Consider the following 22,670-nt stretch of genomic DNA (forward strand, 5'->3'; position numbering starts at 1 on the left):
ACAGCTACCAGAGCTTGTCCAATTAAAAACATCATGACAAGCACCACAATATTGCACACAGACACTCACCAATGCAAATTATAGACCTCATTGCGGGGCTAGATGTTTGAACAGCCATCATCAGCTGTGGTTTGAAGGAATTTCCAGTTTCCCTTTAAGAGTTCAGATCGGTTTATTGAGCTCAGTTAGCATTTTTGTTACAGCACATTCATGAATTCTCACTTACACAGTTAAGATGTGATCTCACACTCACTAAGGTCATTGTCTAACTCAATGTTTGTAAACCGCTGTGCAGCAGTGTACTAGTGTACTGTATTAGGTGTGGAGTAGGAAGTCATCCAATTTGACTAAATAGTTTAAAAAAAAAAAAGACTCTAATAGTGCTACTTGTGCTTGCAGTGCAGGCAGTCCAGGTTCAGTTCCCACTTTGTGATGGTGTGAATGTGAGTGTAAATGGTTCTCTGTTTCTACTTATGTCTGATGATTGATTGGTGATCGTGGGTTTAGTCTTAGTTTTGCCCTGCAGAGATAGCTGGATGGGCTCCAGCACCCCATGATCCTGAACAGAATGAACAGTATGGATAGATGGTCTAAAAGTGTGTTACGTCAATGAATGTGCCTTTATTATTTTGTCTATATACAGTGGATATGGAAAGTTTTCAGAGCCCCCTGAAATTTTTGCTCATGATATTGTAGCCATTTGTTCAAATCATTTAAGTTAATTTTTTCCCTCTATGTACACACATGAGCTCATTCTGACAGAAAAAAATTGAATCATTGAGATTTTTACAAATGTATTAAAAAATTAAAACTGAAATAACGCCCAGCCATAAGTATTCAGAGCCCTTGCTCTGACATTCATATTTGATATTTTCATCCTTGAGATGGTTCTACACCTCCACTGAAGTCCGGTTGTGTTTGATTATACTGATTGCACTTGTTTGGAAAAGCCACACACCTGTCTGCATAAATCCTTTCAGCTCACAGTGCATGTCAGAGAAAATGAAACTCATATGGTCAAAGAAACTGCCTGAAGAGCTCGGAGACAGAATTGTGGCAAGGCACAGATCGGCCCAAGGTTACAAAAAATGTCTGCTGCACTTAAGGTTCCTAAGAGCACAATGACCTCCATAATCCTTAAATGGAAGAAGTTTAGGATGACCAAAACCCTTCCTCGAGCTGGCCGTCAGGGCAAACTGACCAATCGAGGGAGACGAGTCTGTTGAGGAGAGGAAAAGAGGAGCACAAAGATGTGCTGTGGCTGAGCTCCAGAGATGCAGTCGGTTTGTTTAAAAACACCTGAAGGGTTCCAAGACGGTGGGTAATGAAATTTTCTGGTCAGATGCAACCAACATAGGAATTGTTGGCCTTAATTGTGTGGTGTTTGGAGAAAAACAGTCAATTCTCATCACCTGTCCAATACAGTCCCAACAGTGAAGCATGGCGGTGGAAGCATCATGTTGTGTGAGTGTTTTTCATTTGCAGGGACAGGACGACACGTTGCAATTGAGAAAAAGATGAATGTGCCCAAGTACAGCCAAGCAAAACCTTCTCCAGAGTGCTCAGACCCTGAGACTGGGACGAAGAAAATGACCCAATGTACACAGATGAAATTGGGAGTTACATCTGAACAACTCAGTGACTGTTCTTGGATGGCCCAGGTAGACCCCTGACTTAAACCCAATTAAGCATCTCTGGAGAGACCTGAAAATGACTGTCCACCAACATTTATCATCCAACCTGACAGAACAGGAGAGGATCTGAAAAAAGAATCACTAGAAGATGCCCAAATCCAGGTATGAAAAACTTGGCTGACTCATAGCTGTATTAGCTCAAAAGTGTCCGAATGAATACTGAACGAATATATATGCAAATCTAAATCTAAATACAGAAATCAGAATAAATCTGGAAAAATGTCAACAACTGCATTTTTCTGTCAACATGGGGTGACGTGAGTTCGTTAATGTGGAAAATAATAAATTGAAATGATTTTGGCAAATAGCTCCAATATAACAATGAGTTATAACCTATCCCTGCAGATGATAAAGAATTACATTGAAGAAATTATTTTTTTAACTTTACCTTCTTTACCTGTCTGCACACCAATCTGGGGTTCCTGTAGAAGCATGCAGCTGTTGGTCTTTGAAGGTTATGGGGGAGACCCATAAACAAGAAAAATGTCAAGTTATGCGCACATGAAAATTTTACATGACAGTGTTGATTGTGTTCACAGAGGACTTTTCACAAGTTCCTGAAAAAAAACAAACATACAAACAAACAAAAGAAACAAAAAAACTTTTCTCTTTTATTATCTGGTTAAAAAAGTGAAAAAATAAAACAGCATAGTAATAATTAGACATACAGAACAGAAATCATACATATGTTTCAGCATTAAAAAAAAAAACAAGTGGCGTAAAACATTTTAAACCCCCTTATGTACTGACTTTAATCACACCCATGTATTTATGTAAGGCAGTCTATAAATGGATTTTTCAAAGATCTGTTTTTTGCGACATTTTTGTTTGATGGTGTTGCTTTGGGATTTTTTTTTTCAACATAAAATATCTGCCCTGGCTTAATTACACAAGGTTGGAAAGCACTGGGAATGAAACATGATATTTTCCAGCAGGCGGCGTTTAACCTTTGAAACATCTCATTATGTCTAATTAAAGTGAAGATGTTTGTGCCGTGAAATTTCTTGCATTTATTATTATTATTATTATTTTTTTTATGTAGATACATGCAGAGCACTTGACATTCCCAGAATTCTGCAGACTGCGGACAACGGACAACGAATATGTAGCTGTATGCATGTGATTTGAAATGATTTGGGGAGGCAAATATCAAGACCCCGCGCAGGCCAAATGCTCCACGGCGCTTAATTGGCTGATGATGAGGCTATTTATGACGTCACCTCTTCCCTCTCTCCTCCTCCTCCTCCTCCTGGTCCCCACCTCCATCACCTCCTCCGTCTTTCTCTGCTACCCCAGCCAACATGGCCGCTAAGTCTGATGGAGCAGCGGTGGCCGTGGAAGATGACAAGCCGCCCAGGAGCCTCTCGGAGCCCAGCCAAGCCGCCACCAACGCCGCCGCCGCCACCTCTCCCACTGCCGCCGCTGTTTGCGCCGTGTCCCGGCGCGGCCCCCCGGGCGGACAGGCGTACACGCTGCTGGACTGCTGCTGGGTACTGTGCGCCCTTCTCGTCTTCTTCTCCGACGGCGCCACCGACCTGTGGCTGGCCGCCGACTACTACCTGCGAGACGACTACTGGTGGTTCGGCCTGACTCTCGTCTTCGTCGTGGTGCCGTCCGCCGTCGTGCAGGTCCTCAGTTTCTGGTGGTTCGCGTACGACTACTCGGAGCTGAGCGGCGCTCACGGCTCGGCTGCAGCGGCGGGCGAAGGGACCGGCGACTCGGCTTTCGGAACCAAGGAGAGCGACCAGCACGGGGCGGGCGCGGCAGCGGAAGTGGCGGGGAACGCGGCGAACGCCACCGCCATCCCCGCGTCCTCGTCTGCGGCGACCGAGAGAGGCGGGCGACCTCGGCGGCGTTGCGCGGTGTGCGTGTGGGTCTTTCAAACGGTGCTCCATGCCTTACAACTGGGACAAGTGTGGAGGTAGGACCTGCGTGCGCCTATTTGTGTGCGCCGCGTGCACAAGGATGATTGTTGTTCATTGCGCGCACACGTGTTCAGTGTGTTACCGTGTGTGCGTGCGTGTGCGTGTGCGTGTGTCTGTCGTATGCAGGGGCGTAGGACGAGCGAAGTGCACAAGCATTTGGGGGGGGGCAGGTGCTCAAAGCTACAAAAGGACAGCCATCGCCAAAATTATTCATACTTTTTTTTTTTTAATCTTAAATTCAGTAAGACTCCAAAGTTTTAAAGGGAAGTGACACGAAAAACAAAAGTTGAGACACTGCCCCAATAATTAAATAAGGTAAGAGAAGACAATTAAATGAAAGAAAGATGAGGAAAGTAAATCATGATCTGCCTGGTACGTCATTATGTGACGACTGCACTTGACTGATTAGAGATGTCCCGATCGACCCCGATTTTGGATCACATGATTTTCAGATGATCAAGATCAGGTGGAAAAAGATTGATTTTATTCATTCTCTCACACTGCCACAAAGTGTTAAAATAATACAACGGTACAAAGGTCTTGCCAAATTGAACAGGAATAACTTAGTTTGATAAGAGACTATGTAACATTTTGTTGTATTTTTACTACCAGAATGATATAAGTCACTGAAAGTGGCATGCACTTGTGTGTGTGTGTGTGTGTGTGTGTGTGTGTGTGTGTGTGAGAGAGAGAGAGAGAGAGAGAGGGAGAGAGAGAGAGAGAGAGAGAGAGTTATCTGTTTTCCCTAAGCATGCTTTGAACTGTTTAATACCACTGTTAACCAAACATGGAACAAATAGAATTGCACACATTGTAGATTGAAATACAAGACATGATCGTTTGAGAAATCACCAGCTTAATGCTAACAGTCAATGGAAACCCCCATTGACAGGCTAACTACAATTAGCATTACATCGTGGGTGGGCTTTACCTTCAAATGACAAATCTTTATGCCCAAAGTCTGACGTAACACACACAGATAATATAACAATACTAAGAGACATACACAGTGGGTACAGAAAGTATTCCGACCCCCTTAAAAATGTCCACTATTGCAGCTACTTGCTAAAATCATTTAAGTTCATTTTACTCCTCATTAATGTACACATAGAACATTGACAGGAAAAGAACGAATTGTTGAAATTTTTACAGATTGAAAAAATTACCTGAAATATCACGGGATGGTGGTGACGTATTAACATGTGTGCTTCAGTTCTAAGGACTGGGGTTCAAATCCCAGTGCAACCTGTCTGGAGTTTGGATGTTCTCCCCATGCCTGCCTGGGTTTTCTCTGGGTACTCTGGTTGCCTCCCATATCCCAAAAACATGCAGGGTAGGTTAACTGAAGACTCTCGATTGCCCGTATGTGTAAATATGAATGCGAATGGTTGTTTATTTGCATGTGACATGTGATTGGTTGCTGACCAGTAGAGAGTGTACCTCGCCTCTTGCCCAAAGATAGCTGGGACACGCTCCAGTATGCCCGTCACACCAAATCATAATAAATAAATAAACGAATGAATGAAATATCACATTCATAAGTATTCACACCCTTTGCTCAGTATTTTGTAGACACACCCTTTTGAGCTAATACAGCCACAAGTCTTTTCGAGAAAGATGCAACATTTTTTTCACACCTGGATTTGGGCATCCTCTGCGTTTCCTCCTTGCAGATCCTCTCCGGTTCTGTCAGGTCAGATGGTGAACTTTGGTGGGCAGCCTTTTGCAGGTCTCTCCAGAGATGCTCAAGTGGATATAAGTCAGAACTTAGGGACATTCAAGAACAGTCACAGAGTTGTTTGGAAGCCACTCCTTTGTTATTTTTTGTGTTTAGGGTCAATGTCTTGTTGGAAGGTCAATCTTCAGCTCAGTCTGAGGTCCTGAGCAATCTGGAGGAGGTTTTCATTCAGAGCATCCCCGTACTTGACTGCATTCATGTTTCCTTTGACTTCAACCTGTCCTGCCCCCCCCTTGTGTCCTCCTGAAAACATGATGTTCTCAGCTCCATGCTTCGCTGTTGGGATTGTATCGGACAGGTGATAAGCAGTGCCTGGTTTTCTCCCTTAGAAATAACAGCAAAATGTTTCATTTTGGTCTCGTCAGACCAGAGAATCTTACTTCTCACCATCTTGGAGTCCTTCAAGTGTTTGTTTTTCCATCCATCCATTCATTTTCTTAGCTGCTTATCCTCACAAGGGTCGCGGGAAGTGCTGGAGCATATCCCAGCTGTCATCGGGCAGGAGGCGGGGTACACCCTGAACTGGTTGCCAGCCAATCGCAGGCCACATGGAGACAGACAGCCGCACTCACAATCACACCTAGGGGCAATTTAGTCCAATTAATGTTGCATGTTTTTGGGATGTGGGAGGAAAACCGGAGTGCCCAAAGAAAACCTACGCAGGCATGGAAAGAACGTCCAAACTCCACACAGGCGGATCTGGGATTTAACCCCGGACTGTAAGGCCAATGCTTTCTTTCTTTCTTTCTTTCTTTCTTTCTTTCTTTCTTTCTTTCTTTCTTTCTCTCTTTCTTTAAGCAAACTCCATGTGGGGTTTCTTGTGTCTTTCACTGAGAAGAGGCTTTTGTCAGGCCTCTCTGCCATTGGGGCCTGAGTAGTGGAGGCCTGCAATGATGAGCGAGATTCTAGAACCTTCTCCCGATCTTTGGTTTCTTCTTGTCTCATCAAGGCTCTTTTCTCCTGATTGCTCAGTTTTAGAGATGCGTCAATTATCACCCGGCTCGTTTATTGGCACCGACATATCAGCATCAGTGTTTTTTTTTTCCCCCCAATCTGACGTCTCTATCAAGAAAATAATTTTAAAACCGGGTTATTCAGATGCAACCATGCCTCTCCCTCCTCTTATTTCTGTCCCCAACATTGTTCCACCCACGGCGCCTTCTGATTGGTTAAACAGCCACAGCACGAGTAAGGGGCCGAGCCTCTCTAGCTGTCTGCACAAATGTATACCGGAGAGAAAATGTTTTCTCGTCTTGAGAAGCTCCAGAGAGCAAAGGTAAACTCAGAAAACTCTAGGAAAACTAAACTTCCCAGTGCTTTACAACTAGTGATAATCTTACATTACAGTGAGCAGCAGAGTAGTGTAAAAGCGGAGTAAACATTATCTGCTATTCTGTTCGCTCGAAGTACCTCCAATATGTTCGTGATTCACCTGAAATATTTCTGGTGCTGACATCGATAGGGGAAACAGTCAGCAATTGTACAACCGTGTGTGTGTGTGTGTGTGTGTGTGTGTGTGTGTGTGTGTGATTGTCAGAGATGAAGACATTCAATTCAGTCTTATTCCGGTGCAGGGAAGTACGCTGAGATGAAGGGGTGACTAGTTTTAGCGTCACATTAGCACGCTGGTTTGGACCTGACTAGTGAGAATAATATGAGTTTGGGTGAAATATGAAAAAAAAAAAACTTTACAACTCATGACTACTAACATTGCTTTGAGTTTTCTGAGCCACTGAACTGAAATTTAAAGTGGGCTATTTAGTGTTTAATCTTTTGCAGCAAGGCTGCTGATAATGTTGACAGAGAAACAGTGACAGCAGTAAAAATTATCTGCGCCAGAGAGTAAAATTCAAACAAAATGGTGGAACACTAAATACCGTGTGAGCCTCAGAAAGGTTAAGAGCTAAAGGCTGTTTGTGTTCCGTCAGGAGTTTCATTTCACTGCTATCGACTACTATGTTTTGTATGTAGCCTTTGGCATAATAATCATTAATAATGTAGCAGCAGCGTTTTAAATGACAGGGTCCCTGCCATTGTATAGTAAAATATTAATCATGAAATCAACTTTAGGTGACCCAAATGCTGTAGTAATTTAAGCATGGTGGGTTGTGGATATATCAGCATGTGGCCCACCTTAAGATCTTTTTTGAAACCCTTGTTGCAGATGAATGGGCCTGAAGCTAAAAGTGCAGCCTCGCAGTATTTCAATCAGCCAAACGTGCAAAACATGCAATCATCAAGTCGGCATGGGAGCAAATGTTTGGTTAAATAAACATGCGTAAAGCATTTAAATAGAGTGTTTGGATTCATTTTTATGCCAATTTTCACAATTTCACTGCAAAGGAATATCTGCTCCAAATATATCAGCTATCGGCCTTCCGAGCGACTAACAATCGGTATTGGTATTGGTATTGGTATTGGTGTCAGCCGATCTCTAATGAGCTTCGCTAAACGGCCAGCTCTAGGAAGGTTTCTCATCGTCCCAAACGTCTTTGATTTAAGGATTGTGGAGGCCACTGTGCTCTTTGTGCAGCAGAATTTTCATTTTTTTGCAACCTTAGCCAGATCTGTGCATCGCCACAGTTCTGTCTCTGAGGTCTTCAGGCAGGTTCCTTTGACTTCATGAATCTCATTTGCTCTGACTATGAGCTCTAAGATCTTGGATGTGGCTTTCCTAATCTACTCCAATCAGTGTAATCAAACACAGATAAACTCCCAGGAGGGTCTAGAACCACCTCAAGAATGATCAGAAGAACTGGACACATGAGTGTCACAGCAACGTGTCTGAATACCGCTGGCTCTGTCATATTTCAGTTTTTCTTTTTTTTTCAATAAATCAGGGAAATTTTCAACAACTCTGTTTTTTTTTTTCTGACAATACTGCATGCCATGTGTACATCAGCAAGGACTTAAATTATTTTGGCAAATAGCTGCAGTATAACAAATTTAATGGGGTCTGAATACTTTAGTTTTATTACTTTTCATACATGTATTCAAAGTTTTGACAAAGATGAAAATGTTCTTCCAATTTCTTGTCGAAAATTACATGTTCGCAGGAGGATTCCAACACAATAACCGTCTAGTAACATCCATCCATCCATTTTCTTTGCCCGCTTATCCTCATGAGGGTCGCGGGGAGTGTTGGAGCCCATCCCAGCTGTCAACGGGCAGGAGGCGGGGTACACCCTGAACTGGTTGCCAGCTAATCGCAGGGCACATCGAGGCAAACAGCCGCAGTCAAAATGAAACCTCGGGGCAATTTTAGAGTGTCCAATTAATGTCGCATGTTTTTGGGATGTGGGAGGAAACCGGAGTGCCCGGAGAAAACCTGCGCAGGCACGGGGAGAACATGCAAACTCCACACAGGCGGGGCCAGGATCGGACCCGGGTCCTCAGAACTGTGACGCTTTACCAGCTGATCCACCGTGCCACCTTGTCTAGTAAAAATTACTGCTAAATTTAGAAGCTGTTTGTTGTCAATTGAATGTAGCTGGACAAGGAAAAATACATTGCATTGTTGTTATAGAGCAGAACTCCATGTTTATAGCATTCAGACCACAGAAAACTATATGGACGTCATCAAGTGTTATTATTCTCATTTTCGGTGCAGTTTGAAGTCAATCTGACGATAGAACCTGCTCTCAATTTGACTTGGAAAAAGAGATGGCTCAAGCAAATGCTGCCTAGAGTAGTATAAATTTGACTTGCTTGGTAAGCTACTGTAACTTTGAGTACATGGGTTATTGAGCGTGAGGGGTACAGAGACCAGTAGGGGGTTGGACAAGTGTAAATGTCATGCAAATAAGCACCTGGCACCACATGTTTGTGAAAAACCTTGAGGTGGGATTTCTCAATTAGTTGAAGAAAGGCTCACATTTAACCTGCCATATGTTCAGATATTTTGAAATTGCCGCGTGTTGGACATCATCGGAAATCTTAGATACTCCACTTTCAGAATCTATCCAAAATGTCGCTTGTTGCTCATTTTCTCATGACTGGCCACAAAAGTCATTATTGTTAACTGATTGTTGTTTCAACGTTTAAAACGGGGCATACGTAATATGCATAGACTGCGCAAAAGCAAACCCGAGTATATTCATCAAGAGGGTTCTTGAGAAATAATACCCTGCAGAAATAACACTTTAAAATTTGAAGTGGGACAGAGCAATAGAAAACGTGGTCAGTGTGTCTCTTTTTGATTCTGCAGACAGTCAGGCGCACTATGGTTCTGAAGAGGTGGGGGGGGGGATGGGGCGGCTGAGCAGACGTAGTCTTGAAGCAATAAAAAAAAAAAAGAAAACGAGTTTTAAAGTCAGCAGTGCTGTCAAAAAATATCCCAGTTGCACCGTTGTAAAATAAAAATGTTTTATTACAGACGAGATGTTCCACTGCCGGGGGATCCCTACAAAGTCCTCCCCTTGAAATGTATATGCAATCTTCACATGAACTATCGCACATAAAATAAATGAATAACCGCATGGTTTTATATTGTGCCAAATACCAATTATTTTCAGCAGACACTTCTGTGCTGAATAAAATTAGTTAACCTGTAAGAGATGCGTGGCCACGCCACAGTATTAAACATTGCTTTTCACTTTACCCCAGCTAATTTTGAAAGCGAGCATGTGGGATTTGACATAATTACATGCAGAGATGGTAATAAAGTCCATCAATAATCAACAATAACATGCTGAGAGATGCACATTCACAACAATGTGGCTGATGAGAAGCTTGTCCTTAAAAAGAAAATGTTATGCTGGTCAAAATATGAGAAAGCGCTCTTGTGTGATTCTGCACAGTTGTGCACCACTGCAGGTTTGGCACTGGGTCATGAAACCTCTTGGCCAATGTGGCCAAACAGATTGTGAAAATCTCCAAGGCAGACTCGTGTGCCGTTACTGTAAACATGGCTGTTTATTTTCTTAAATCTTTAGGCACACTTGGGCAGTCCTCGTCACTGGGAAGACGTTAAGCTTGAACTGTGGGCTCAATTAAAACGACCTTGTCATCAATGAGGAATCGGGCTCGAAGTTTTGGAAAGATACTCTTAATTGCAAGGTTTTCTTTCTTTGTTTCTTTTAAAAAAGAAATTGCGATTCGGAATTGCATTCTTTAGGAATAATTTTTTGTCTTTAGGATTATCCACTCAACACAAGAAACACATTCATTATTCTTTGGTATGACCAGCACAACATTGGCAACAAACTACTGTATTTTCCGCACTATAAGGCACACCTAAAACACTTTAATTTTTCTCAAAAGATAGTTATAATCTGGTGCGCCTTATATATGGATCACTATTGAGCAGTGCAGCTCCATCTAATGGATCCATAATGTAACCCCAATTTTTACTGTAGCGTCGACTCTATGCGCCTTATAATGCGGTGCGGCTTATATAAGAAAAAGAAAAAAGTTTTAAGATAGGCCATTCATTGAAGGTACGCCTTATATTGTGGAAAATACGGTACTCTTTCCTGTCGGCCAGGCCCAACGGTTCTGATGAATGGATTTGAAGAACAAATCTTTATTTCACTATTGAACTGCAGAACGAAAAACCTTCAGACTACATTATTGATTTATTGATTTAACTTCATGCTTGGGGTCAAAAATGTAACATTGTATAACGATGCTCTTGTCAGTACCGCCGCTGTCTGTGTCAGCAGAATATAGCGATAAAGTTGCGATACGTGGGACACTTTTCATTCCTGAGATGTGGGTATAAAGTTAGTTGAAAGGATAAACTAGATTCAATTTGGATTAATGTTAGCAAAAAAATTTTTCAATTGTTTCGCTTCTTCTTTGATAGTCCTCGAGAGCTGGAGGACTTGAAGGACTTTAAATTTTCTATTGTAAATATAATTCTAGCTTGATAGTTGAAGATCATTTTCTAAATCTGTGTTGATAAATATTAGAAGGCCAACTTTAGCTGTCAGCTAATTGTAACGACAAACCTTGACTATTTGCCGCGGGCCCCCAATGAGTGCCTCACTATGGATGGCCCTGCTTTAGGCCTCCTTTGGCCCTGCAGCCACTCGGCATGACAACCGAAGTGGGATTAGTGCCTAATGCATTGAGAGGGAAGGCTAACTGTGAGAACTCATGTAAATCGCTGGAGATATTGACCGTCGATACTTCAAACGTAAGTTGCTGTAATAAATATACATGCTCCATTTTGGCCCCAAGCAGCTCCCCGCAGCTGGGAAAGCCCATGAGCCTGACTGCTTAGCCAGCAGCGGCTGGACGGCGGTTTGAAACAGTTTACCAAGCAGGGGGAAACACTAAACCGTTAACACCGCTCACACACGGAAGAATAAGCGCACTCACTTTTACTTTTATCAGGAACGGCTTTTGAGTTATGAACAGAAACTTTGATTCTCCAGCGTGGCGACCCTGTGCAATATTCCCTTTTCCCTGCCACTGCAAACTACAACCCAAAACGCAAATATAATTTTAAATAAAATCAGTGATCCCCTTTTCCATGAATAAAAGGTTGCTTGATGCGAGCATGCCCAAGATGGCTGCCGAACACCAGTTTGAACTCCTCTATTGTACGTCGGAGTGCAGACGAAAACGCGGATAATGGTTTAGGAGATCTGTTTTGTGGTCACCATCATACGGAAGGAAGAAAAAAATTAATGAGACATTAGTGATCATTTACCATGTCAAATTTTAGGCAAAATTGTGTGAACTTTGCATGTTCTCCCCGTGCCTGTGTGAGTTTTCTCCAGGCACTCTGGTTTCCTCCCACATCCCAAAAACGTTCAACATTGATTGGACACACTAAATTGTCTATAGGTGTGATTGTGAGTGCGGCTGTTTGTTTCCATGTGCCCTGCGATTGGTTGACAACCAGTTCAGGATATACCCCGCCTCCTGCCCAATGACAGGCTGGATTGGCTCCGGCACTCCCTGCAACCCTTGTGAGGATAAGCGGCTAAGAATATGGATGGATGGATGGATGGATGGATGGATGGATGGTACCAGTTCCCCTCTGTGCCAGAATAGATCCATATAGTATATATATATTAGTACCATATTTTGGCTATTTAGACCTCCATCAAGGAACTCGCTAACATGGATTGAGTGTTTTTTTTTTTTCCCCCAAAAAGCACCTTGGATTTGTCGCTCGAAAAATTCAAATGACCTCATTTCAGGGCTTTTCAGCAGAAAAACATCTGGAACTCAGGGATGTGTGGATATTTTTAATTCTTATTTCATGTTTGCTCACTGTAGAGCCAATCATAGAGTATACCTCAAATATTAGATAAAGTTAGGATGGTAAGTATGATTCCATAACCCCTGTGATGAATACAAAGATTGGATCTCGATTTCCCTTGCCCAGACGCGGGTCACCGGGGCCCCCCTTCTGGAGCCAGGCCTGGAGGTGGGGTTCTCAGCCGAGCAGCTGGTGGCTTGGCCTGCACCCATGGGGCTTGGCCGGGCACAACCTGAAAGGGTAACACGGGTCCCCCTTCCCATGAGCCCACCACCTGCGTGAGTGGCCATAGGGGCCGGGTGCAATGTGACCTTGGCGATCTGATCCCCGGCTACAGGAACTAGCTCTGGGGACATGGAATGTCACCTCTCTGGCAGGGAAGGAGCCCAAGATGGTGCGTGAGGGTTAGAAGTTCTGACTAGATATAGTCGGACACGCCGCTACACATCGCTTGGGCTGTGGTACCACTCCTCTTGAGATGGGTTGGACTCTGTCGCATCCTGGAGTTGCCCACAATGAGAGGCACCGACCAGGTGTGGGTATACTTTATTGCACCCCGGCTCTGATGGTGGGGGAAGATGCCGGTCCAGCGTGGCAGGCCCAAACGTATTGTGAAGGTCTGCTGGGAACGGCAGGCAGATTCCCCTGTCAGAAGGAATTTCGACTCATACCTCCGAAAGAACTTTGCTCATGTTCCAGGGGAGGCAGGGGTTAGCCTTAATTTCAACATTCATCCTGTCTGTTGGGAGCCACGTGAAGTACGTGTACTCGCATTGCGACTCTACTCTCCATATTCGTCTTCACTTATCAAAATTAAAGTAGAGTGTTTTATTTTGTTCTTTTACCTTTCTAAACAATAATGACCTTTTTCGAACTATTATGACAGTTAATGTAAGAAAAAAAGAGATCTGTAAGGTACACATCACTGGGATGCCAATCATCTTCTCGTTACACTATATCATTATTAACGTGAAAAGATTTTAACCTATTTTATTGTCTTGGTCTTCTGAGATTCTTTTTGAACCCTTGATAGAACCATGCCAATGATGCTAAGGAGCATCGTTAGCCGTAAGAGGATCGGCTTGCCCCTCGCCAGGATGTCGGCGTTGCAATGCATCTCCCCGGCAATGGCCAGCGGCGTGTGAAGCAACAGTGTGTCTTTAAAAGGCGTTTCTCTTTTAGCATATAACGGCGGCAATGGATGAATGCACCGAGGCTCATGTAAAATTCAATAGTTATTGATTATGAATAAAAATATGCCTGCGGGTAAAGTGTTGATGATCCGCAGCCACCTGCCTGTCTGATGCTCCCGACTGATGTTTGTCTGTCAGCCTCCGCTGAATTATTCACCGCAGCCCTCTGGGGAGCTGTCAATCAACTGTCTCGTGTGAATTTGTTTGTATGCCTGATTTGAACATTGTCGGTCTCACTGCTTTCAGTTTTCCACGTCTAAATGTATGCCTAGGTCAGCATGGCTCGTCTTTAAAGAAGATATGATGCATTTTTTTTCACATTTTAAGACAGTTCGCAGGTGCTTTCATATTATAAAATCGCATCATTTAAATGCCCTTTTTTGGATTTGCTGGCGATTCATGTGTCCACATGTTTAGCTAGTGGGGAAATACACCGAGTATGAGCACAAATATACAGTGCCATGATAAATCCTTGGATGCCCAGTAGGAAAATTTGTGTTTTCCTAGTAGTCATACCTCATAATCCTGATCCCTCGGTTTTCTTTTTTTCTCAGTGTCATTTGCAAATTTCCACTTGTTTTTTCATGGCGACAAGCAGCGGGGATTCCTTTTTATTGGCTTTTACAGTCGGAATCATCGTGTCAGAGTGTTTTGCATGTTCACCCCGTGCTTGTGTGGGTTTTCGCCAAGTACTCCCAGGTTCTTCCAACATTCCTAAAACAAAATTGTCAAAGTCTGAATGTGTCCCGAGGTTGTCTAATAAAATAAAATAAAAAGTAGAAGTCACAGTTGAATATTGTCGTTTTTCACAGTGTCAAGAATATATGGCAGAGTATTGCTATATTCCCTCTTTGTATGATTATTCAGTATTTGTGTACCGGTATTCATTAATTTGAGCGCTATACGTTCAAAGCTAATTTTGTTAGCTTCTCAATACTGTTTTTCCATTCAATGTGTGTTAGCTTGGAGATAATGATTTTTGTGGAGAAAAACAAAGAACCAACATCTGTGAAGTAGTTAGAAGATTCATTAGAATTCATTCTTTTTATTATATGAGTTTAAACTCACAGAGGACCTCAACTGCAGTGTCACTAAACGGCTAAACTTGCTACTATATTAGCATTTTAGCAAGCTGTTGTCATGATCACATGGAAGTGCTGGAGTGGAACTTGGAATGGACCGCTTGTATCGGATTGGTAAAATATGAGATTCTAGGTCCAGTATGAAATTATACTTTTTTTTTTTCCTGGGATTGGACTGATTTGTGATCTCAAAGATCAGATCGGGACACCCCTAATATTTATTGCCCAAAAGAGTTTTCATACCAAGATGTACTGTATTTATTACATCACTGCTGTTTTAGTGAGGGTTAGTGATACCCTAGGGAGGCCCTGTTGCTCAGTGGTTAGAGCACTGGTTTGGTAAACCAGGGGTTGTGGGTTTGTATCCCACTGGGGCCTCCACTCCCTGAGAAGGGTTGCGTCAGGAAGGGCATCCGGCGTAAAAATTGTGCCAAACATGTATATGCGTTCATCTGAGATGACACGCTGTGGCGACCCCGAAAGGGACAAGCCGAAAGAAACACACACAGTGATACCCTAGGTACAAATTTTGGTTACAGAACTCTTCATCAACAGAGGACACTCTGTGCTGTAGTTTTCCTGGTAGGTAGACTTCCTGCGTGCTAAATTGCTCTCCAGTAACATATGCATGCACATCTTCGTGAATGGCTGGAAAGAGTTGGCAGCCACTCCTCAGGGAAAAGCAAAGTTGCTCGTTTTATGGCCTTTTGCTCCAAATGAAGCACTCTGTCAGAATTGCTCCATGTTAGTGTTTGAATTAAATCTGAAGCAGCTGATGCAGTCTGAAAGGCAAACTGTGCTTAAACCATTTTGCTGTTGAATGGGCGCTAATGGTTTTGGAGCCTATTAAACGCAGACTGAAGGAAATCAGCTGTAATTCTCTGCAGCTTTTATGAGATGAAACGCTCGTGTGCCACATGGGCCTAAAAGCTACTTGATGCCTCATACGCTACACTTCATTCCTTAATGCTATATTGAGATTTACCAAAAAAAAAAAAAGGGGGCAAAGGCATAAAGTCTCGACCCTCTATCGTGGTTTTGCGTGTCAAATATTGATCTCCAGCAACACCCTGTGCGACATGGCCAAAACAAAGTAGTGCCACACAGTGTACGGGGTTGTGCCACAGGTTTTCATTTGTGGCAGAACTTTGGCCACTGGTTTTACACTTTACTGCAATTCAAAACTTTGGACCCAAAATAAAAAAAATAAAAATATAGTTTTGGGTACAGTGCCAAGAAAACCTATTGACCTACTTCTCATTTTAAAAATATTTTTACACAGTTCCCCCACTTCAGTTTTTAAAATCATCAAAAAATGTGAAGAGACAAGTATAGCCAAGGTATAACCATTTATTAAGGAAATAAAACTTTTCTGTTACCTGTCCATGTATGAAAAGGTAATGGCCCCCTAAACCTAATGAGTGGATTGGACCATTCTCAGAAGCAACAACTGTAATCGAGCATTTTCTATAAATGGCAATTGAGTCTTTCACATCTCAGTGGAGATATTTTGACTGTTCCTTGCAGAATTGTTTGAATTCATCAAAAAATTGAAAGCTTTTGCGTATTGACGGGCTTTTTAAGGTCATGCCACTGCATTTCAATTAGATTGAACTCTGTACTTTGACAGGGCCACCCCCAAAAAATTTGATTTTTTTGGAAGCCATTCAAAAGTTGACTTATTGCTCCGTTTTGGATCAATAATCTGCAGAACCCAATTGCATTTCAGCAGGAGGTCAAAGAAAGAGGTCTGAACATTCGTCTTCAGGATTTTCTGTTAAGGAATCGAATTAATGGTTTCACTCACAACAAGTTGTCCGGGTCTTTTAAAAGCAGACAGGTTGTCCAGGTCCTGAAGGAGCAGGGCAGCCCAAGTCCATCACAATACCACCACCATGTTGGGCTGGTAGTATCATGTTCTTTTTCTGAAATGCTGTGCTACATTTATGCCAGATCCAATGAGACACACACCTTGCAAAAAGCCCAACTTTCATATCATCAGTGCATATAATATTCTACCAAAAGTCTTGGCAATCATTCAGAATTTTTTGTTTATTCATTTATTTATTGCAAGAGTAAGAAGAGTTTGCTTGTTTTGGGGGTCTGCAGTGGTTTTGGGCTTGGAACTCTGCCATGAATAGCGTTTTTGTCCAGTCTCTCTTCTTTATTCTTGTCATGAACCGCTGGCCCGAACTGAAACAAGGGAGGTCAGAAGCTTTTCAGAAGTTGTCCACAGTTCCTTTGTGGCCTCATGGTTAAGTCATTGTTGTTTTGTTGGGCTAATCTTTGTAGGCCAGCCACTTCTGCGAAGGTTCTCCACTGTTCTATGTTTGCTCCACGTGAGGATAATGTCATTCCTCAAGGTTTTCTGAAATTGTAAATCTTTAGAAATGGCTTTTTTAACCCTTTTATTTTGAGTGCGTTTGATCCACATGATTAATTGTTGTGGCACAATTTTGCCCTTGTGTGGCATCGATGTGTGATGTGCCATGGAAATTGGTAGAGAAGGAATAAAAATCATACATGATTAAGGAAGAGACTCGGCAAAAATTCTTCCACTCCTGCGGAAATGGACAGGAGTAGGTATTGAATATACTTGGATGAATTCATACTTGGTAGTACAGACTGAATTTGGTCATGCCAAAAAAAGTACAGATTTCTGTGAATGTAATTGCCGGCCTACTGAGGACATTTGGTTACAAGCCTCACCAGGTACATTTGTATAGGAAATACCATTTGGTGTATATATATATATATATATACACGCAGTGCAAAAGCCACAAGTGCCAACATTGAAACCCACAATGAAACACGAGATATTTACAAAGACGGTAAAACAGAAGGAGTTTAACCCTAGCGCTAACAGGGCTGGTTAAAATAAAACTCATCGGTAAATATCACTGAGACACACTAGTAACATCGCAGCAACATGCTAGCACAGCGCTAACGGTAGCGCAGCGCTAGCAGGGCCTGTAAAAGTCACTTCCTCGGCACATATATTCCACCGGTCTCATTCTTACCTTTTCCACTCGGGTGCCCCCTTGCGACAGTTAGAAAAAAAAAAATACACAAATTAGTTGCATCACCACATAAGCTTCCATCCATCCATTTTCTTCACCGCTTATCCTCACGAGGGTCACAGGGAATGCTGGAGCCTATCCCAGCTGTCAACGGGAAGGATGCGGGGTACACCCTGAACTGGTTGCCAGCCAATCGCAGGGCACTTGCAATCACACCTTGGACAATTTAGAGTGTCAAATTAACGTATGTTTTTGGGATGTGGGAGGAAACCGGAGTGCCCGGAGAAAACCCACTCAGGCACGGGGAGAACATGCAAACTCCACACAGGCGGGTCTGGGATTGAACCCAGGACCTCAGAACTGTGAGGCCAACACTTTACCAGCTGATTCACCGTGCCGCCCCCAATAAACTTGTAGGCCGGAAATTACGGGAGTCACACAACACAGAAATAAGTCATTGGGTTATACACTCTACTTGTCACATACTGTTGGTCCTACTCGAAAAGTAATATAGGGACGAAGAATCAACTTTGAAAAGCAAAATATCAGGCAAATTAATAAGTGTCCAAAATGAAAATAAAACACAGCCACACACGACACCATATGAAACCAGAAATTATTTCTACATCACTGCATAGGTCACCTGAGAACAGGGGCCTATAAGATATTAAAAGCACATTAATTAATATTCACGAACTTTTATTTGTCTCAAAATGGGGAACAATGCAATGTTTCAGCACCAATAGCGGATACTGAAATACAAAAGTAGCAAGAGAAGACATTTCTATTAGTAGACTGCAGGAAAATTGGGAGCAAAATTGTTTGTTGTGAGTGGGCTTTAATTTTGACCTTTTAGATCCAATTAATCTGATTTAATTGACTTTTTTTAAAATTAAATTTCATAACATAATGGCTAAATTAATTAATTGATAGACATATGTGGCGATGACATTTAAAATCTCATACTTGGATACAGGCTGTAATTGCATCTGCCATCACGTGGTGGGGGGAGTTTAGTGCATGGTTAAGCAGTCAGAAAAGATAATGGTATTTAAAAAGTAAATAAATAAGGCAAAGTGTCAGGGTCAATGGGGGAAAAAAAAAAAAAAAAAAAAAAAAAAAAAGAGTCCACATGATTTCAGTGGCGAGAAAATAAAAAAATACTTGAACATGAAGAGAAGGTACAACAAACTGGTGACTAGACAAGAGGTTAAATACATGAGGTAATTGGTGATAAGAGGCGCAGCTAAGAGGCACAATCAGCAGCTGGTGAGCACAAGTAAGGGTGGGGAGGGGGGACACACAGACAAGACACTCACGTGAACGGCGTCGCTAAAATTGAATGCTACCATTCAGGAGGACGGCATTTGTCTCCTTGGTCTCTCTCCGCTTTTCTCTTCCTCCTTGTTAAATACTTTTCCATTGTGTCTCTTGAGGCTTCATTTGCTGCACTTAATCGCTCCTGCCCGGTGCTGTGCTGTGCTGTGCGCATGCTCAGTGGAAAAACCCGACGGCTAATACTCCTTTTGCGCGTACACTGACAATGAGAGTGCCACTGCCACCTCCTGTTATGGGTGTGGAATTACATGTTTTTGTCGTACAGTGTAGCTCAGTGCTTAGAGCACTGGTTTGGTAAACCAGGGGATGTGGGTTCGCATCCCACTGGGGCCTCCACTCCCTGAGAAGGGTTGCGTCAGGAAGGGCATCCGGTGTAAAACTTGTGCCAAACATATATGTGTCTTCATCTGAGATGACACGCTGTGGCGACCCCGAAAGGGACAAGCCGAAAGAAACTTTATATATATAAAAAAAAGCACCTTCTTTGGGGTCAGACGCCCCCGCTGGCATTGCACCAGGGTGTGCCCTCCTATTTTACAAGGACTCATTTAAATATACCGTTGCGAATGTTTGGGGTTTTTTTTCCCATCACGCAGGACGTGGGTACACCATGAACTGGTTGCCAGCACTGATCTAAAAAAAAAAAAAAAACAAAAACAAAATACAAAAGACTGGAAAGCGTATACAATTGAGCGGTATGTCGATTGGTTGAAGCCAGTTGGCCGCCATCTTGGTACCCCCAAAACGTGTGGAGAACATGGTTTACAGGTTGGATTATGGCGAGGGTTTTCCTCAAAGTTTGGCATGTAGAATTAAAACTGGTCGTGTGTGAACTTGACATTTTTTCAGTTCTGGTAACATGAAGGATTTTTAATTCGACTTGGTGTTAAGTGCAAAGGAAAGACATATAACACTGTGACTACCAAAAAACCTTGCATATTACCTGGGCCCGATTTCCGTGACATGTTAACTTTTCCCAAGATACGCTGTGAAGCACTATCATCATAACATAGCAAAAACCTAAGCATTTTTTTTGTCATAAAAACGTTACATTTTAAGTCAATCCATTCGATATATTTTTGGAAATAAGGAAAATATATGCTAAACGCATTGTTCATTTGTTGTCTCACCGACATCCTATTTCAGAAGGAAAATTTAAACTTGTTTCCTTGCATTTGAAAATCAAATTCAATTTGCAGAGTTCAGTATTATGAAATTCATCAAAATTTCACAGAAAGTGTTTTATGATGAAGTTTGGAAAAATATTTACATCGGTTTTTTTGCGAAAAACTGTCGGCTTACAAAACCGAAACAGAGTGAACAATGAACAACAACAACCGTAAACAAAACTTTGTTCAAGTGAATTAAGCTCATCAGAAAATTAAAAAAAAAAAACCTTTACAAAACTTTAACAGTGTCAAAATAAATTTTTCTAACTTACCTGTGGAATCTTTTTCTCACAGCTCCGAAATTGGTGATTAATTGCTGTCACTGCACAGATCGACATAATTGTTTTGGGAGTATTAAGATGGCGGATGGCGACTTCAGTTTTGGTGGCCAATAAGCCGTAAAGTGTTTTTTTTTTAAAGATCAGTGGTTGCCAGCCAATCGCAGGGCACATACAAACAAACAACTATTGGCACTCACATTCACACCTACTGCTGCAAGTTAGAGTCTTCAATAACCTAGCATGCATGCCTTTGGGATGCGGGAGGAACCAGAGTGCTGGGAGAAAACCCACAGAGCCATGGGGAGAACAAACACTTTGTTTGGTTGTACAATTTTGATGTACTTAACTGATGTGCGAGAGTAAAAATAACCACTTTATTAACGTTTACAAACTAAGACATTCCATTTGAATCATTATGGTGTCATGGCATCACAAATGAAATTTGTATTCTTTGTCGCAAAAGTGTAGAACAAAGTTAATGTTTATAATATAAACAGTGGTTAGGTCAGGAACCTTTAAAGGGGAAATCCAGTGCTTTGCATGAATAATGTATCCAATAGTTCATGTAATATGAACCCTATTGTGACTATTTGATGTTAAATCCTCTCTCTCTAGTGTTTTGAGAAGATTTTTTAATCGACAATTACGAATTTTCAGGGGCGCTGCCATTTTCGTGAGTCACACGATCTAAGTGGGCGTATGTGACGTGTTACGTGCCGTTCTAAACGCTCGATTACATGGGACACCATTTATGCTCAGCGCTGATTTCTCGGGTTTATCTTTATCTGATGAAGAAATAGCAGTATCGGTTGATCGGGAAGACGGAGGAATACTTCCATACAGATTTGAACCTGTGGCTGTAATTAATGTTGAATATTTGGATGGTTCTTCGGGCGGAATGACGCGGAATCTGACTACTCGGAGCCCTACGCGCGGGACATAAGTGCGTAAACAAAGGCCCCCGGAGATCCGGGCCAGCAGCCACAGATGGTTCTTTGAACGGGAATGACGCGGAGTCTGATGAGCGAGCTCCGGCGACGGGCCACGAGCCGAGCTTCCAGGCGGCGGAGGCCTTTAGCCGAGGTCCGGCGTCCGGGGCTAAAATGGCAGCGCCCCTGAAAATTGATAATTGTCGATAAAAATCTTCTCAAAACACTATTAAATGAGAGATGATTTAACAGCACATTGTCAAATAGGGTACATATAACATGACCTATTGGATACACTGTTCATTCAAAGCACTGGATTATTCCTTCAAAGGCTGAGAGAGCCATAAATGGCAAATATTTCAAAATGTAATTCCAAAAGAGACATCCAATATTTTTAAAACTAAATACAAGTTTATTGATGCATTTTATGTAAGACCAACAGTTTAAGGGTACAATAAGTTTCTAAATTCATTTAAATAACATTATGCTGTTGCTAACCAATGATGACAAAAGTACTTTTTAACCATTAATGCGACCTATTTGCTGCTGGCTATTAGTCATCCGTTTCATACGTCATTAAATTAAACTTCATGCAGCCTTTGAGACTTCCATCCGTTATTCATGAAAGTAGGTTGGTCTTAATGTTTTTGTTTTTTTTTAAATGCGAGAAAGACTTTTCATACACATAGGTAGAACCAAACATTGTCAGTCCAGCAATATTCACATGACGCGGTATGTGACGGCAAGTGCGTTCCAAGTATTCACAATCAGCTGCAGGTCTGCAGGTTGATTTTTTTAATTCATTTGTCCCCACTTATGTGACTTCACCAACAATGCTTGCAATGCTTGTTCTCAAATGAGTCCAATGCGAATTTAAAAAAAGAAAATAAACCGTCGGTCACACAGAGTTTGACCGAAGTTCGTGTGGGCTCAACGCGCTTCCGTGTCGGGGGCAGAAGCCTATCCCACCGGTTTATTTTCTTTTTTTTTTTTAAATACACATTGGACTCATTTGAGAACAAAGCATATTTAAAAAAAAAAAACATCTGTACCAGAAAAATTTACTTTAACGTTTGGCCGTAACA

General features: G+C 42.2%; 1 protein-coding gene across 1 annotated transcript in view; it reads left to right on the forward strand.

Annotated features, from left to right (window-relative positions):
* Positions 1–1,603: 1,603 nt before the first annotated feature.
* LOC133511718 (XK-related protein 7-like) overlaps positions 1,604–22,670 on the forward strand; it is a 50,917-nt gene continuing 29,850 nt past the window's right edge. The window contains exons 1-3 of the mRNA XM_061840582.1: positions 1,604–1,661; positions 1,748–1,796; positions 2,991–3,615. Of these exons, the coding sequence (XP_061696566.1) occupies positions 1,608–1,661; positions 1,748–1,796; positions 2,991–3,615 (728 nt within the window). The 5' untranslated portion in view covers positions 1,604–1,607. The remainder of the gene's footprint in view (positions 1,662–1,747; positions 1,797–2,990; positions 3,616–22,670) is intronic.

This window comes from Syngnathoides biaculeatus, chromosome 2 (genome assembly GCF_019802595.1).
Source record: "Syngnathoides biaculeatus isolate LvHL_M chromosome 2, ASM1980259v1, whole genome shotgun sequence".
NCBI classification, from domain to species: domain Eukaryota; kingdom Metazoa; phylum Chordata; class Actinopteri; order Syngnathiformes; family Syngnathidae; genus Syngnathoides; species Syngnathoides biaculeatus.